Source organism: Eptesicus fuscus, chromosome 9, assembly GCF_027574615.1.
Source record: "Eptesicus fuscus isolate TK198812 chromosome 9, DD_ASM_mEF_20220401, whole genome shotgun sequence".
Lineage (NCBI taxonomy): Eukaryota > Metazoa > Chordata > Mammalia > Chiroptera > Vespertilionidae > Eptesicus > Eptesicus fuscus.
The window spans coordinates 77,987,716-78,006,034 of record NC_072481.1 but is presented as its reverse complement, the minus strand read 5'-3'; the positions used below and the strand labels follow the sequence as shown (position 1 = coordinate 78,006,034).

At 40.4% G+C, this 18,319-nt stretch overlaps 1 protein-coding gene across 1 annotated transcript in view; it reads right to left on the bottom strand.

The window, feature by feature from the left end:
• DEK (DEK proto-oncogene) overlaps positions 1–18,319 on the bottom strand; it is a 42,001-nt gene that overhangs the window by 1,862 nt on the left and 21,820 nt on the right. Inside the window, exons 8-10 of the mRNA XM_054721438.1 lie at positions 4,614–4,749; positions 4,147–4,295; positions 137–205 (exon numbers count right to left, since the gene is read on the bottom strand). Of these exons, the coding sequence (XP_054577413.1) occupies positions 137–205; positions 4,147–4,295; positions 4,614–4,749 (354 nt within the window). The remainder of the gene's footprint in view (positions 1–136; positions 206–4,146; positions 4,296–4,613; positions 4,750–18,319) is intronic.

The following is an 18,319-nucleotide window of genomic DNA, read 5'->3' as shown; positions in this document are numbered from 1 at the left end:
TTCCCCCATCTATTTTGAGGAAATTTGAGAATCAAACGTGTTATTTAGTCAGTTTGAAAAATATGCAATTCTGATATACATTTCTTTGTCTCTTATGTCTAAAATGATCAAAGTTAGAAACAGTGGATATATTTACCTCTTTAACAGTTGTTTTTATGAAACCTTTTCTTTCAGTTAAATCATAAGCAGGGTAATTTTCATATACCTATAGTGAAAAGAAAAAACTATGTTAAAAATCCAATAATGCTCTATCTTTGGATAAAAAAGAAATGTATATATAAATAGCTGCATGTATGTTCTAATAGTACTCTGGTTCACTAGAGAATTCCATTGCAAATGAGTTTTAATACTCTATATAGAGCAGAAAATAAAGTAGCATGCAAGGATTTTGTTTTAAACTGGGAATATCAGTTGAAGTAACAATAAACATGGGTGAGGAAAACATCTACGTAGATCTTCAGTGAACTGAATTCTTTATATTGGCAGGCCAGATGTTCTTTATTCTCATTTTCTTCTGTTATATCACCCAATTACTTATAATTCAACTTGAACTCTAGTGTACTTTACCCTTCTTTACTCAATGTGCAATCACCTCCTCAAAGCTGAATCACTCAGACCCAGCTGGTCTCAGGAGTCCCCTATTCCTAAAATCTTACTCTAAATTTCCCTCTTTTATCAACTTGATACCTGCTGCTTGACTTCACAATGACTTCTAGTCCTGACTCCATATGCGCCTGCCAGCTTCACTCCTGTGGTGTAGTTCAAGGTCAGCACACTTTTCTTTAAAGGACCAGATTAATAAATCTTTCCAGCTTTTCCAGCAATGCATTTTCTGTCACATCAACTATGTCATTGTAGCGTGAAAGCTGCCATAGGCAATAATACTTAAATGAATGGGCATAGCAGGCTTACAATACAAAAACAGTTAAGATAGAATTGGCCCACAAGCTATAGTTTGCCAATCCCTGAAAATAACATAGTCAATCATTTACACTCCTCTGTTTGTCTTTTGTTCATTCTCTACAATCCTCCAAATCTGAATTGGTCTACCAACTTTTCTATGGTTAGGTCCAGAGGAAAGATTGCTGTGGGAACATGTAACCACTTTGAAAAGACTGATCCTGTTTTAAGTCCATGGTATTCCATGTCAGAGCCTCCCTAGCAATCCCAAGTATTTCTAAGCAGGTCCTTTCATTCCTCCTGTCAATGGCAATTTCATCCACTTACACAAGTGTCCCACATTCCTGTTCTCAACCAAGAAGCTATTACAAATTTTTCAACTTTCTGACATCTCTCTTTCCCTCCAGTTTGTGTGTGTCTTGGTTCAACTCCCCATTTTCTATGCCTTTGCAGACAGCCACCCCTCCTCTCCTGGGCCTTCAGCTGCTCCATTCCCAGCAGCCTAACACATGCTTGCACTTTCTCTCCCTGACTTTAATATTTTACTAACTTGCATCCACTTTCCCTCATCTATTTCCCTCCTTAGGCAAGCTGCTTTAAACAGAAGCTTTAATTCATTCACTTTCCTCATTATTCATTTACCACCCATTTAAATTGCTCTTATGTGAACAATTATCTCCTAAACGTCCAATCCAAAAAACCCTCAAGTCCTTCTCACTTGACCTCTCCATATTAGTAATCCCTGTTTAAAATTACATGAATGTACTAAAAAAACAAACATTCAAAGGGACATAACTAGTTTCCCTCTACTCTGCCTTCATACCTCCTTCTCCTCAGAGGAAACCAGTTATCAGTTTGCTGTGTATTCTTCCAGATCTTCCTTGAAAAATGAGTTTATACACAAATGTATCAATGGCAATATATAGTATTTCTGCATTTAGATAAATGGGATAATATTCCATGTTTTAAAATTTTGACAATACCTGAAAAGTTTTTCCATGTTCTTTTCAACTGCTACAAAGTATTCCAAAAATATGGATGTGGTTACCAACTTAATAATTTCCCTATGGAAGGCCATTTATGTGGTTTCTGACTTTTCAGTATTAGACATGCTGAACATTATTGTAATCATTTTGTGCAGATGTGACTATGTCTTTAGGATAGAGACCTAGAAATGGAATTGCTAGGTTAAAGGGTATTTGCAATTTAAATTTTAAGATATTACCTAATTGATCTCCAAAGCTTTTACATCTTAAAGCATGAGAAAATGTTTCCCTATATCCTTGCCAACCATGAAAACTTTTATTCTTCATAAATATTTTGCCAAGCTAATAAAAATATTCCCTTTTAATTTCTATCTTCCTCATTAGTTTAGGGAAGGCTATGCCTGTTTTCATTTGTTTAAAGGCCATGTTTACTTTTTTTCTGTGAAGTAACTGCTTTTCCACAGCCACCGCCCCATGTAAGCTGACTCCTTTTCTTAACTGGCACTACTCCTCGCCCCTGAAAATGTTTCCTTGTGGCTTTCATAGCACCACTCTTTGGCCTTCCCTCTACTACCAACTCTCTAGTTTCTTATATTCTGTAGAAATTACCTCTCCAGGACTCTGTCCTTTGCTTTTCTCACCCTTTGTCTTCTTCCGTGGGCAGCCGATCTATATTTCTGGTTTTAACTCGCAGCAATATCCTTGTCTAGGTTTCTCTCCTAATTTCAGAACTACAATGTTAAGAATTTCTCTCACTTTGATGTTCCAAGCACCCCCATCTCAACATGTCTAGAACAAAACTCATCTTTTCTCAAAAAGTATACCTTTTATTCTGTTCCTTATTGTGATTAATGCACCGAGTTCTTATACCACTTTTAACCAGGCTCTCTTGATATCTGACTTGGATTATGCCAACCCTGTAACTTTGACTATGACATGAACTGGGTTTCTTGTCTCTCATGTTATTTTCACCAGTCTGTCCTTGATGTGTCTGGGATGACTATTAAAAAATAAGAACCTGATTGAGTTACGACCCTCCCAAATAGCTCTCAATAATCTACCCAATCTCCCAATTCCCCACTAGTTTCAGGAAGAAAACCAAACTCTGTAACATGGCATACTTAGGAACTGAAAAACTAGTATTCTCTAACCTGTGACTTACTTCCAACTCTAGTCTGCAGCCAAATTAAACTAATCACTATTCTTCACAGTTATTATTTGTCACATTTTGTGACTGTGTCAATGTTCCTCAATTGTATGGGACAGCTAAACCTCCCAGATCTCTTCCAATGTGCTTTTCCAGATTTCCACAACCCCCTTCCTCTCAATCCCAAGTTGGATAGTGCTGTAGCACCTTTTTCACTCTTCCAACACAGCCCTCAAACATCTATAATAATAGAGGCGTAATATGCTAATTAGACCGGATAGCCAAACGACCTTCCGGATGAAGCCGGGGCCGCAAGGGCCAAGGGTTGAGCCCCTTGCACGAATTTCGTGCATCGGCCCTCTAGTTGTACTCTAATTACCAAAAACGAATGTCTTTCAATTCCACTGGACGTGAAAGTGAAGTTATATCTCCCTAAAGCGAAGTAATATCTTCTCCAGCTCTACCTCTCACATCTATCCCAGGGCCTGATATGTAGTAAAGACTCAGTGAGTACTGAACGAATAAATTAAAAAATGATAAATGTCTTTAGAAGGTATAGAATATTTCACAACTGATACATTTCAAATTTCAATTTCACTTTACTGTAAGAAACCAAATTCTAAAATTTCCCAATATTGAGGTAGAATATGGAATCATATTCAAGATTTGGTCATTTTATTTCCTGAGAAGTATCAGAACGTCACAGAAGTCTGAGCTAAGTACCTAATCTATAACAACTCTTTATCATAATAACACTGACTGAAAATCATGTGGACCATGAGATTTTTGCTTTGTAAAACTAACAATCTAAAGATGCATCAATAAAGTTTCTAGATCAGGAAAAGATAGTTTCCTATGCAGTTTGGAATGTAGCACTTTATTCACTGTATACATTCTACTGTTGTTTATGAAACAACTCCAAAGAGCAGAGGCTTTGACTTACTATATTTAATGTGGTTATCCCAGACCTGTAAACAGAGTGCCTGGCATGTAGTAGTTCAATAATATGTGTTCAATGAATGAATGAATGAATATAAGAATCTGGCTTCGAACTGAATGGGTGAAAGAATTTTTCAAATAAAAGCAAACTTATCCAAGCACCTGTCCAATTACCTTTTTGCAAATCTGTTTCATTGTAACTTCCTCCAAGTTAGCACTGGCCAATAATTTCTTTACTGTTTCCTTTAACTCTTCATCTGTAGGAGGTTTCTTCAGTTTTTTAATTAAAGGTTCATCATCTGAACTATCCTCAGATTCACTTTCTAAAAGTAAGACATTACATGTGAATAAAATTTTTTCTTACATAGTAAATTACCATTCAACATATACTGGGAAAAATTCTATAAGCAGTCATCAGATTCTCAAAGGGATCCTAGATTTAAAAAATTATAAATCACCACTCTATAAATTACCTATAAACATACAAATGTCAATTTTGAAAAATTATAAACAATAAAAAACTGGTGTACTACTTTTCCCCCAATGTTATTCCTAGTTTATGTTCTAAACACTTACAAAATATGTTACAGCATGTATGTTATATCTTTAAAGTTGCTGAAAATGTATAATTTCTAACATACCTTTTTTGGAACTGTTTTGATTCTTCTTGGTGGTACTGCTATCTGCCTTTTTCACATTAGCATTCTTTACAGATTTTTTACTTTTAGAAGTGGCTTTCTGTTTAGGTTTTTCTTTTTTAGATGTCTTTTTCGGTGGCTGTTGTAAAGGAAAGCAAAGTACATACGTTGATGAAATTAAATGTTATCTCTCTCTACTTCTCTTTACCCATCAACAATATTAGAGAAAATGAATGTATTCAGTATCACCAATAACAAAGTATTGCTAATTATTAATGTTTAAGATTACTAATATGCCCAATAAATTTAATTTTATGCCAACATAAGACTAGTCATGTGAAGTCAAGAATCAAACACTAAAAATAATAGATGCCCACATTTATTCCACACTATTAGATAGAAAACTTTATGTGCATTAATTACCTCACATGATCCTGAAAGACTCGAATACAGGTACTATTAATATGCCGTTATTTACTGTCAGTCTCTCCCAATTCATATGTAAAGGCCATAAGGACAGGGATTTTTTTGACCATTGTGTTCATCTATGTATCCCCTCCTAAAATAGTGCATGGTGCACAATAGTTGCAAAATAACAATTTATGAATATACTAGAAGCCCGATGCACAAAATTCGTGCAAGGGGCTCAGCCCCCACAGCCATGGCGGCCACCTCTGCCTTGGCCCCTGCCACCCCGGCTTCGTCCAGAAGGTCATCCAGAAGGAACATCAGGTATAATTATATTACCCTTTTATTATTATACTAGAGGCCCAGTGCATGAAATTCATGCACGGGGGGTAGAGGTGGGGGTAAATATCCGTCAGCCCAGCCTGCACCGTCTACAATCTGGGACCCCTCAAGGGATGCCCGACTGCCCGGTGGGATTGGGCTAAAACAGGCAGTCAGACATCCCTCTCATAATCCAGGACTGCTGGCTCCCAACCGCTTGCCTGCCTGCCCGCCTGCCTGATTTGCCCCTAACTGCTTCTTCCTGCCAGCCTGATCACCCCCTAACCACTCCCCTGTCAGCCTGATTGACGCCTAACTGCTCCCCTGCCAGCCCGATAGCCCCTAATTGCTCCCCTGCCATCGCCTGCCGACCTGGTCCCCTCCATCTGCCCTCCCCTGCAGGCCTGGTCCCCCCCAATTGCCCTCCCCTGTAGGCCTCCTCTGCCCCTCTGCCTCCCAACTGCCCTCCTCTGCTGGCCTGGTCACCCCTAACTGCCCTCCCCTGCAGGCCTGTTCCCTCCCAACTACCCTCCCCTGCTGGCCATCTTGTGTCCACATGGGGGCAGCTATCTTGTGTGTTGGAGTGATGGTCAATTTGCATATTACCCTTTTATTAGATAGGAGGATATGAGGAAACTAAAGCTCAGAGAGGTTATTCTTTTGTCCAGAGACACATAACTAATAAAGTGAGATTCAAATAAGTCTGACTTCAGAAGCTGTTTTCTTAAATACTAACTCATAGTCAATAAGACAAAAGCAAAGAATATATATGTGGATAAATTAAAATGACAATATTAATTTATAGTTACTTTGTCTCAACCAGGGTCTATGAAATTAGGAAACATGAATTAACCTATCCAAAGGTAAAAGTATTCTATATAAGCAAATATCCCAAGATAACTTAAAATCTGATCTTTATATACCAAAAATATTGCAAATCACATGTTTCTGCAAATGTTTTACACTCAATTTCTGATCATCATCATAATTCAATCTGTTCCTTTAAGGACAGAGACATTGGGTTGAATTTATTCTTAAGAAAAATTCAAGTGTACAGACCAACCTGTTCCAAAAATTGAGTGGGCTCAGAGGCGATTTCTAAGTGCAATACATTGGATTTTAGTGTCACTTTCCTCTTGCTTCACTGCCATCCCTGTACATATTTACTTAAGCAAGCCTAATATCACCTTGAATTAACTCAGTAATACTGTCAGCTGGGAACCACTAAAAAAATGCACTTGAGAGGGGCTGACATACTTCTAAAAGTAAAGTATATGAGTTTTTCTATGGATTTTTGCTATTTAGAGTCATTTTTACTTATTTCCTAATTCTCAGAGGTGTTTTAGGTAGTGGGGGTTGCGAGAACGTCATTAATGATTCACCACAGATTTCTGTAATTAACTTAAGTTTTAAGTTTATTAAGCATCCACATAATTAATAAGAACCACAATAAGGCCTGAAAAGGAATACTAAAAATTCCTAAGTTCTGTTGATGCACTTAATACATAGAATAAAATCATCACTATTAAATAACCCTCTTCAGTCAGAGGGTAATAAAATCTGGACCTGTAACACATTCAAATATTTTATAAGAAAGAAAGTTATTACAGAACTAGAGGCCTGGTGCACGAAATTCGTGCACGGGGGGCGAGGGGGGGGTGTCCCTCAGCCCAGCTTGCACCTTCTCCAATCTGGGACCCCTCGAGGGATGTCCGACTGCTCGTTTAGGCCCGATCCCACTGGAATCAGGCCTAAACAGGCAGTCGGACATCCCTCTCACAATCCAGGACTGCTGGCTCCCAACTGCTTGCCTGTCTGCCTTCCTGATTGCCCCTAACCGCTTCTGCCTGCCAGCCTGATCACTCCCTAACCACTCCCATGCCAGCCTGATTGATGTCTAACTGCTCCCCTGCCAGCCTGTTTGCCCCCAACTTCCCTCCTCTGCCGGCCTGATCACCCCTAACTTCCCTCCTCTGCAGGGTTGATCACCTCCAACTGCCCTCCCTTGCAGGCCTGGTCCCTCTCAACTGCCTTCCCTTGCAGGCCTGGTCCCTCCCAACTACCCTCCCCTGCTGGCCATCTTGTGGTGGCCATCTTGTGTCCACATGGGGACAGGATCTTTGACCACATGGGGGCAGCTATCTTGATCTTGTGTGTTGGAGTGATGGTCAATCTGCATATTACTCTTTTATTACATAGAATAGAGGCCTGGTGCACAGGTGGGGACCAGCTGGTTTGCCCTGAAGGGTGTCCTGGATCAGGTGGGGTTCCCTTGGGGTGTGGAGAGGCCTGGGCAAGGGGCCTGTGGTGGTTTGCAGGCCAGCCACGCCCCTGGCGACCCAAGCAGAGGCCCTGGTATCTGGAATTTATTTACCTTCTACAATAGAACCTTTGTAGCCTGGAGTGGAGCCAAGCCTCCTGCTCACTCCATGTCTGGCAGCCATTTCTCTTGGGATTGATGTATCGTCTATAATTGAAACTTTGTATCCTTGAGTGGAGTCCTGGGCCAGCCAGAGTGTGTGGAAAGCTTGGCTTCCTCTGTTACCGGGAAAACCCAAGCCTCCCTTCTGGTAGCCATCTTGGTTGGGGTTAATTTGCATACTCGCTCTGATTGGCTGGTGGGCGTGGCTTATGTAGCGGAGTGATGGTTAATTTGCATATTACTCTTTTATTAGAGAGGAAGGGTTGGAGAGGGTGAGCAAGGGGTAACGATGTTATAAACATTAGTATTTTATCCTCATTCAAATTAGATAATTTAACCCTTTGCACTTGCTTGTGTTTTTTATCGAGCTGCTACTGATGCTAACCGTGTCGAGTCACACTTGACATCTGAGTGCAAAAGGTTAAGGCTGTCATTAAAATTTTTAAAGGCACTATTTTAAAACCTGCAAGTTGGGAGTAATAACAGTTTAAAATTTGCAGTGATAAAGGATAATCAAACCATGTTCATAAAATTACTGTGATACAAACCGGTTTGGCTCAATGGATAGAGCGTCGGTCTGCGGACTGAAAGGTCCCAGGTTGATTCCGGTCAAGGGCATGTACATTGGCTGCGGGCACATCCCTGGTATGTGCAGGAGGCAGCTGGTCGATGTTTCTCACTCATCGATGTTACTAGCTCTCTCTCACCCTTCCTCTCTGTAAAAAATCAATAAAAAAAAAAAAAAAAAACTATGCTTCATTCTATATTTAATATCATCACCTAGAAGAAATAGTGTTCTCTAGTTTTTTAAATAGACATTTAGTCTATTACCTATTAACAAAAAGATTGCAAAAATACTCTAGAGGAACAAAATAATAGGTAAGAGTGTGGGATCTGGAGGCAAGCTTCCTGGTTTCAAATTCTAGCCCCAGCACATCTCTGGGCCTTGGTTTCCTCATTTACAAAACAAGGAAAATAACAGTAATTATGGTTTCATGGACAGTAAATGCATTAAAACATGAAAGTACTTTAATGGTGTCCTGCATATAGAAAACACTTAATAAATATTAGTATTATTACTATTGTAAGTGCTTCCTTTTGTAAAATTCATTATGCAAATGTAATTTCCTACAAAAACTTGAAGTGCATGCTTTCTTTAAAGGCAAGGCAGATATATATATATAATAGATACATAGAATAAAAAGCAGTTAGATAGACTTAATGACACTTTTATTAACTAGCCAGGACACATCATGTTTATTTCATTATGTTCTGATAAGACTGGACGCACCATACAAATTGTTATTTATATTGAATTTCACTTGTCTTCAAAAACCAGTTACAAATTATTCTGTGACAAATTAAAGGTACAAATTCAGTAAAGTATCACTTTTTAGACTGATAAAGGATAGCATGGGAAAGAGCAAAAGCTAGAGAGTAAAATAACTAAACTGTGTAGATATGCATACCTAAAGGTTTCATTTCAAGCTGAGAGGCAATCAAATAACTCATTAACTTGTGCTTTGGTCTTACAGGTATGAAAAAAACCACAACAGCCGCTCTGAAGGTAAGTTATTAGGTATAGGAGGTATAGAGAATTTTTGGCAGGTAAGGCAAATACAGGTAATCTGAAATTTTGGAGGTAATGGAAAGAGGCCCTGGGAGACCTGAGAAGGAAAGTTAAACTATGCCCACTTAACATTTGCATGAACTTCCAAATCACCACTACTTTCATTTCTCCTCCTCTACTTAGAAAAATTTCACTCATGGTTCCAAGGCCAACTTAACGATCAATCACTTCCTCTAATTCTTTCCTAATACCACCCATTTGATTAATCCATAGTCCCACAGTCCTTGGCCTATAATTCATTTATACCTTCTTTATGGAAGGATTGTGAAGTAGTGAATAAGAACACAGGTTTTAGAGCCAAACTTCCTGGTTCAAGTCCTAACTCCACTACTGACTAATTCTGCATTCTCAGGCAAATAACCCTTCCCTGTGCCTGTTTCCTCATCTGTAAAACAAAGATAATACCAGACAAGGCTAAATGTAACACTCTTTTTCACATTTTTGTTTCTCTGAAATTGGGGTACATTTTATAATTTACATTACAATGATGCCTTATAGGCATTGTAGATATGATGACCTATGGCCACGGTATAGAAATTTTGTGAGAATCAAATACATAAATACACATAAGGCAGCAGAGAAAATAAGCATTTAATATATATATTTATTAAACTGTCGATATTTACATAGTTTCCTCACTACAAGTTTAAGGATAGATCTGACTATCTCTTTCATAACAGACACCCTACTATCTATTCAGTCCTACGTGTCCCTAGCAACTACAAGTGTTTGGCATAAAGTAGCCATTTAAATATTTCTTGTCATGTTCACTTCTGTATCATTTATAGGATCAGGTTTACTCTGAACCCAGGATGTGGTTAAAAATATAATTAAAAGGTGCCGTGCCCGTGTTGCTCAGTGGTTAGAGTGCCAGCCCATGCATCAGAGGGTTTGGGTTCGATTCCCGGTCAAGGGCACGTATACAGTATATGTGAGTTAATGTCTTAGAGCTATTAAAAACCAAGACCTTTGATTAAGTCCAGTGTGCCTCCTACCATATTAGTTGCATATAGAAATGACTAATCTACTTATATATTTCTTTAAGCCAGAGTTGAAACTACTAAATTATAGGAATAAGCCAGTGATACCATAACCTATTTATCATATTGTTAAACAACTCTTTTCCCATTACACACAAAATTACTAATGATGACAAAGAATAAAAATTGTTGACAAATAATACAGAATGGCAGCAAAAAACAACCAAACTCTGTATTAGGGCTGTCTTTGAGTTTTCCCCCAAACCTGGTATGGGCCTCTAGATCCTTTCTTCTAAAATTTTTTTTTAAAGCTAAAACAGGTGTAATACGATTTTGTATAAGTAGTGTTCTCCAAACACCTTTCTTTTGCTATGCCAACCTCTCCTGCTTATCCTTCAAGGTTCATATCAAACTGTTAACCACCTGTGAAGTTTCCCTATTTGGATCTTTGCTCCCATGCCCCTAGAAAGAGGTAAATACTCCCTGTCTTCTGAGCTTCCACATTACCTTGTCCACAGGTAAGTTATATTCTACTGTACTTTTCTCTTCAGTCCATGACCTCCGCCCTCCTACCAACTAAATTGAACTACGTAAAGATAGAGACCCTGTCTTGTTTCTTGATCTCCAGAGTATTGCTTAAGACTGGCACTTAGTAGTTACTATGTAATTATTTTGAAAATTGAGGTGGGAAAACATCTGTGGAGACCAGATAACCCTTAAAGATATATTCCAACCCCGAGGTTATGTTTCATTAGTTTACTCTGCTTGCTAAGATAAACATGTTTTTCTATTAAAAGCAATTAGCAAACTTGATTGTTAATAGCATTGCCTTCTGGCACAACTTACCTATATTGAGTGTACATTTATGAGGGAACAAAAAAAGACTATTAAATCAAATCACATGGATGGGGCCTTGGCACCTATATATTTTAAAAAGCCCCACAGCTGACTCTCCTGGCTATAAACCACGAGATATAAATTTATGGTCTAGATCTGTCACCAAGCCTTTTCTATAAATTACCAAATAGTAACTATTTTAGGCTTTCCTTGCTATATATGGTCATTATTGCACATTCTTCATTTGTTTTTTTACAAATATTTTAAAAGTGGAAAAACCATTCTCAGCTTGCAGGCTGTACAAAAATAGGCCATAAGACAAATCTGGTGTACGACCCCTGTTTACCAACTCCTGGTCTAGCTTATGAATTATTGGAGATATATAAGCAGAAAGCAGCAACCAGATGAAGCAATCAATGGGATAATTTCTCGTTATAAAGTTTATGTCAATAGCTTTTAAGTTCTTATAAGCAAAAGTAGATTTATACTCATATTAATTTTCCAAAGCCATTGCTTAAAGTCGAATTTGCATCTAAATCACGAGTTCTACATAGACAATTCTGAAGACAAAACTACATGAATTAGCAGCTCTGGAAAGAGTAATACAGAGAAGGCATTTAAAAAAATCATTATATATTTATTGTATCTTCAAAGTACAAAAAGGAGGATATACACTCCTCTCTCATGGAGTCAAGGCTAAATGAGATGCAAGACGTGAAAGTACATGACTCAATAGTTTCTCCTCCTTGAAGGTACCAACAAATGCTTATTGAACAAGTGGTACTTCTCCACGGGGAGACCGCCAGTTCCTGCGAAGCGGAGGCCATGTCCCTCTTTTCCCACATAGCAAAGAGCTCAGGTAGAAGAAGACAATTGCTTTGAATGGATGAGAATGATGAATCTATCCCCAAAGGTTTTATTATTCACACAATGCCCAACCTCATGGGTTCTTAGTCTGCCTTCAACCTACATTACTCTAGCTTCACCTCATTGCTTTACTTCTGGACACAGTATCTAACCATAGCAAGTGTTTGTCAAAGGTACCCTGTACTTTCCTGCTCCCCATCTTTGTTCACATGTCGAACTTTCTATTCCCAAGGTGAATTTCAACTGGTACTTCTTCCATTTCTCCCCAAAGGTTCCCCTCATCAGCAGATAGATTCTTTTTTGAAATTCTATATTAGATACTACTCAAACTATATTTTGGCTAGAAAGTATCTTCTGTAATGCCAACAGCATGTAGCATATTCCCCAAACTTGGGTCTTTTAACAAAATGTATGGGAAAGAATTAGGTAAGTTTAAAACAAAAAGAAGGAAAGGTTAGTTTCCAAATTGTCATGGATTTATTTTTAAGATCCTGGCTTGCTATTTTTGAATATGCTGTGAGTGATTCAATCAGGACCATCCACTATTGTAGGTATTTTTGAAGTGCTCAAGGAAAACAGATAAGAATTGACAGCTGCCATTAATTTTAGATAGTACAATGTACTATAATCTACATTTTTAAAAGATTAATAATATAATTTTTTTTAAAACTGAAGGGGTTTTCCATGTCTCTGATAACCTTGAAGGTATAAAATCAGAGGAACGACAAGAGCACTTTTTGAAGGAAGGCAAAACAAAAAATTCTTGGGAGAGAAGGCTTACCTATCTTTTATAGGCAGCAGGGCTCTTTGAAGAAGGGTCTCCAAAAAGACGCCTGTCACAGAGCCAGAATCCTGTCCTCACAGCAGAAAGGTTGTACTGGGTGAACAGATGAACAAAATTAAAATTAGCTTAAAATACACTATTCTTATAACAACTTGGCTGAGAAAGCTCAAGAGTGCCAAGTGTAAAGAATGTGCAAGTCTTGTTATATTTCACAAAAGATTATAAAAACAAGTTTAAGTCTAAATAGACTTTATTATGGTGCTTATTCAACTTTGCCTTCCAACAAAAGGTTTAATAGTTTATAAGGTTTTGTAATCCCTCTGATAAAATTATGAGATGCGGGAATTCTCTGTTTTGTTTTTTAATCCTCACCTGAGAACAAGCTTAGAGAGAGGAAGGGAGAAAGACAGAAATGTCAATTGGGTTGCCTTCCATGCGTGAACCAACTGGGGATTGAACCTGCAACCCAGGTATGTGCCCCGACTGGGAATCAAACCAGCAACATTTGGGGCACAGGACGATGCTCAACCACCTAAGCCACTGGCCGGGCAATTCTTGTTTTTTTTTAGAACATAATTAAGGACTAACAAAACTTTCACATTCACCCTCTTACCAACTTCCCAGTATTTTTTTCAAATGGTCTAAATATATGTTCACCAGAAATTATAATGCAAAATTTCTCTTATTTGGCAAACATCGTACAAGAGCTCACTCAACATCCCTTTTTATTTGCCTTCCTCCTATAGAAGCAGGAAAGTAACACTTGGATCTCATAGCTTTCCTTTCAGCTAGAGGTGGCCACATATAAAAGTTCTGGACAATTTGATATACATGGAGATCTCTAGTAAAAAGAATTCCTTCAGGGGCAGTGGGGAGCCAAAATCACTAGAAGGAAGTTCTTTGTTCTTTCTTACCTAGAACAGAGAAACAGTGCCTAAAGGTAAAACAACCATTTTATAATCATACTAGAGGCCTGGTGCATGAAAATTCATGCACTCGAGGGGTAGAGGGGAGGGTTCCTTAACCTAGCCTGTACTCTCTCACAATCCAGCACCCCTCGGTAGGGTTCCTAGGCCTGGCCTGAGATCAGGGCCTATTGGGGCTTTCCTTCCCCAGGCTGCAGGCAGCTGGCCCCATCCCCACCACTGCCACTGCTTGCCATCTGTGCAACACTGCACCCCTCCTCCCCTCCCCGCCACCAGTGGCCTCCCTCTGCAGGTGACAGACGGGAGTGCGATGGTTTGGCTGGCCTGGGCCACCCTCTTTCTTTGCTGGGGGGTGGGGCCAGCCCTGTGAGGGGCCAGCTGCGTACCTAATGGCCCCTAACCACTGGCCTGCCTGCCTGATGGCCCCTAACCACTCTGCCTGCCTACCTGATCACCCCTAACCACTGGTCTGCCTGCCTGATTGCCCCTAACCACCTGCTTGGGGCCAGGGCCAGCCCAGTGAGGGGCCATCTGCCTACCTGATCTCCCCTAACTGCTGGCCTGCCTACCTGATCACCCCTAACCACTGGTCTGCCTACCTGATCACCCCTAACCACTCTGCATGCCTGCCTGATTGCCCCCTAACTGCTTGCTTGGGGATGGGGCCAGCCCTGCAAGGGGCTATGGTAGTCTAGTCTCTGGTCATTCCGGCTGTGATGCCTCTGGCCTTTTATTATATAGGAAAGTTAAATGCCACATATAAAGATGATGGCTCAGGAAGAAAAATGGTACCCCAATTCTTGATACCTTTATCTTGAGATGGTATACTGCCCAAGAACTGCTTATCTGTGGACTTCCTGCCACGAAAGAAAAAGAAACTTCTGTTTTGGACATATTAGTGAGGTTTTTAAAGTATTTATAGCTGAAGACGTTCCTCACTCATATTAGAATATTCAGATACAGTCTCAATACTCACAAAGTAAAAATACAGTTTTATACTATTTCTAGAGATAAGAGTGTTAGAAAAACACTAGGAAAAAGAAAACTACAGAAATGATAAAATGAAAAAAAAAAAAAAAGAAGTATGCTTTAAGGGTCTAAAAAATTTATAATATTCATTTTTTCCAACCTGGGAAGCACTGCTTCTCCCTTTTCTCTGTACTCTCCAGTGATTTCTCTGTGCCTAACACCTAATATCTGTGAAAGGCCTGCCTGAATATGATTTAATCTCACTGGTTCATTTCAGCAGAATTTCCCTGAAGATGCTAATTCGATATGGGAACCAGTTCATTTTCAGAGTAAGTTTACAGAAAAACAAAAACAAAAAACCTGTCATTTTTCTATTCTCTCATTTTTTAAAGAAACTTCATCTACCACTTTCTTCCTGGTTCCAAATTGCTCTTCTGTAAGTGGCCCAGAGCTGAGATGATAAAGAAGTTTAAAATAGCTTTTATAAAACAGCTAGAGGCCCAGTGCATGAATTCGTGCACAGTGAAAGGAAATTAATTAGAAGAAATATTTTAATATTGCTTTTTGTCCTTTATAAGTGTCAACCAAATTCACAATCGACGACAGATCGAAACACACGAATGTAATTGGCGCCAGCGAGAGCTTTATATGTATTGCGCATATGCAAGTCAACTTAGCCTTTTATATATACAGAATAAACTTGCTTAATTAGATTTGCTTTCTGATTTACTAGTAGCTAAACTTTTTCCAGCCCAGTGAAGCATCCTAACTTCTCTTTCAGGTAACTGTCAGCAACACAGCAAATATCAACACGAAGCAGATTATTATTGTAGATCACACAGGGAGAAGAAAAGGTAAAATATTTAATTGCAGCAGTGTTTGACTGTATTCTGCGCAGTGAGAAAATCTGAAGTCATTTTCAAGGTCCACCATTTCTTACTCCGTTTCAGTCAGGTCAAGTTTCTAAGCTTTCTAAATCTCCGTTTTTCTTTCTAATGAAATAAAACAAGATTCTACTGAGTCTACCTACTCCAGGAATTCTGTGAGGATCAAATGAGATAAGGCACAGAAAATGCTTCACAGACACTTGGTTAAAGTGTAAAATGTTTCCACCTGGCTTTAAAGCAAGTCTTGTTCCTGGGCTGAAAAAACTCCAAGGAGGCTAGTCGCTAGGGAGAGGAAGCTGGGTGTTGCTATGTGATGTAATTACCTGGCGCCCACAGCCACTGTTTCTGGGCTGGGCTGTGGGCCACATTTTGTGCCATAGGGTGTGGGCAGTATTGGCTGAGATTTGGTGGGGTTTCACTCTAGGGTGATGGCAGGGCCTATGTACCACTTGGGGGAAGCTGAGAGTTGCTTTGTGGGTGCCAGGTCCGCGATGCCGTTTCTCTGCATTGAGCATCTACACCCTGGTGGTCAGTGCATGTCATAGCGACTGGTAGGACAGACACTTAGCATATTAGCCATATATATATATATACACACACACACACACACACACACACACACACACACATATGTATATATATGTATGTATATAGACTAGAGGCCCGGTGCACAAAATTCATAAACGGGGGGGGGGGGGGTGTCCCTCAGCCCAGCCTGCATCCTCTCCAAATGGGACCCTCAGGGGATGTCCGACTGCCGGTTCTTTCCTACCTAGAACAGAGAAACAGTGCCTAAACCGGCAATCAGACATCCCTCTCACAATCCAGGACTGCTGGCTCCTAACCACTTGCCTGCCTGTCTGTCTGATTGCCGCTAACCACTCTGCATGCCAGCCTGATAGCTCCCTAACCGCTCCCCTGGTGGCCTGATTGATGCCTAACTGCTCCCCTGACGGCATGAAAGTCCCCAACTGACCCCCCCGCCTGCCAGCCCGATCGTCTCCAACTGCTTTCCCCTGTGGGGCTGAGGGACTGGGGGACTCCAGCTGGATGAGGTGGGGCTGAGGAGACTGGGCACTGCCATCTTGTGGCTGTGGGCACCGCCATCTTGTGAGGGTGTGGCAGTCAATTAGCATATTTCCTCTTTATTGGCTGTGGGTGCCACCATCTTATGAGGGCATGATGGTCAATTAACATATCCCTCTTTATTAGATAGGATTATTATCCAAGTCATTCTGAGAAAGAGCACCTTCTTGAGTTAATTCCAAAGAAATAGAGAATTAACACATTAAGCTCCCTGTCAGTCACCGGTGACTGACACTATACTTTCCATCTGGAAGACAAAAGAGGCTGGGCGCTTAACCCTTTGCACTCGCTTGCTTTTTTCTCGATTCCTTTATTCTACTCGGGATTTAATTTTTTAAATACCCCAGATTTTACAAAGCGCGGCAGTAGAATAAAAAACTAGAGTTTCTTTTCATACAAACTTACTTGGATTTTTTAATATTTCAAATTATTGATACATTCAAAGAGTATAAAAAGAGCTGCTACCGATGCTAACCGTGTCGAGTCACACTCGACATCCAAGTGCAAAAGGTTAACATGTTAAAAACTGTTGTGAACCACTCACTGCATATCATAGAAAAAGAGGTACAGGTATAGAGATCCTCGAACACAATGTCTTACCAATTACTGGCTAACATGCTAATGTGATATATCCTATCTAATAAAAGAGTAATATGCAGATTGACCATCACTTCAACACACAAGATGGCTGCCCCCATGTGGACACAAGATGGCGGCCACAAAGATGGCCAGCAGGGGAGGGCAGTTGGGAGGGACCAGGCCTGCAAGGGAGGGCAGATGGGGTCGATCAAGCCTGCAAGGGAGGGCAGATAGGGATGACCAGGCTGGCAGAGGAGAGAAGTTGGGGGCGACCGGGCTTGCAGGGAAGGGCAGTTGGGGGGACCCAGGCCTGCAGGGAAGAGCAGTTGGGGGGACCAGGCCTGCAGGGGAGGGCAGTTAGGGATGACCAGGCCTGCAGGGGAGGGCAGTTAGGGGCAATCAGGCTGGCAGGGGAGCCGTTAGGGGATGATCAGGCTGGCAGGCAGAAGCGGGTAGGGGCAATCAGGAAGGCAGGCAGGCAGGCGAGCAGTTGGGAGCCAGCAGTCCTACTGGGATCGGGCCTAAACGGGCAGTCGGACATCCCTCGAGGGGTCCCAGATTAGAGAGGGTGCAGGCTGGGCTGAGGGACAGACACACCCTGTGCACGAATTTCGTGCACTGGGCCTCTAGTTTTCTTATAAAAGACTTTTAAAAAAAACACAAGAAAAGCCCTGGCCAGTGTGGCTCAGTTAGTTGACCATCATACCATGCGCCAAAAGGCTGCTGGTTCAATTTCCAGTCAGGGCTCATACCCGGATTGTGGGCTTGATCCCCAGTAAGGAGCATGCAGGAGACAGCCAATTGATGTTCTGCTGTCACATCGACGTTTCTCTTTCTCCTTCCCTCCCTCCCTCTCTAGAAATCAATGAAAAATCTTTTAAAAAATAAGAGAAAAACGTATCCTTGGGTGAGGATTAAACAAACCCAAGAAAGTTTTTTTTTAATATGCTTTATTGATTTTGTTTACAGAGAGGAAGGGAGAGGGATAGTCAGAAACATCAATGAGAGAAACA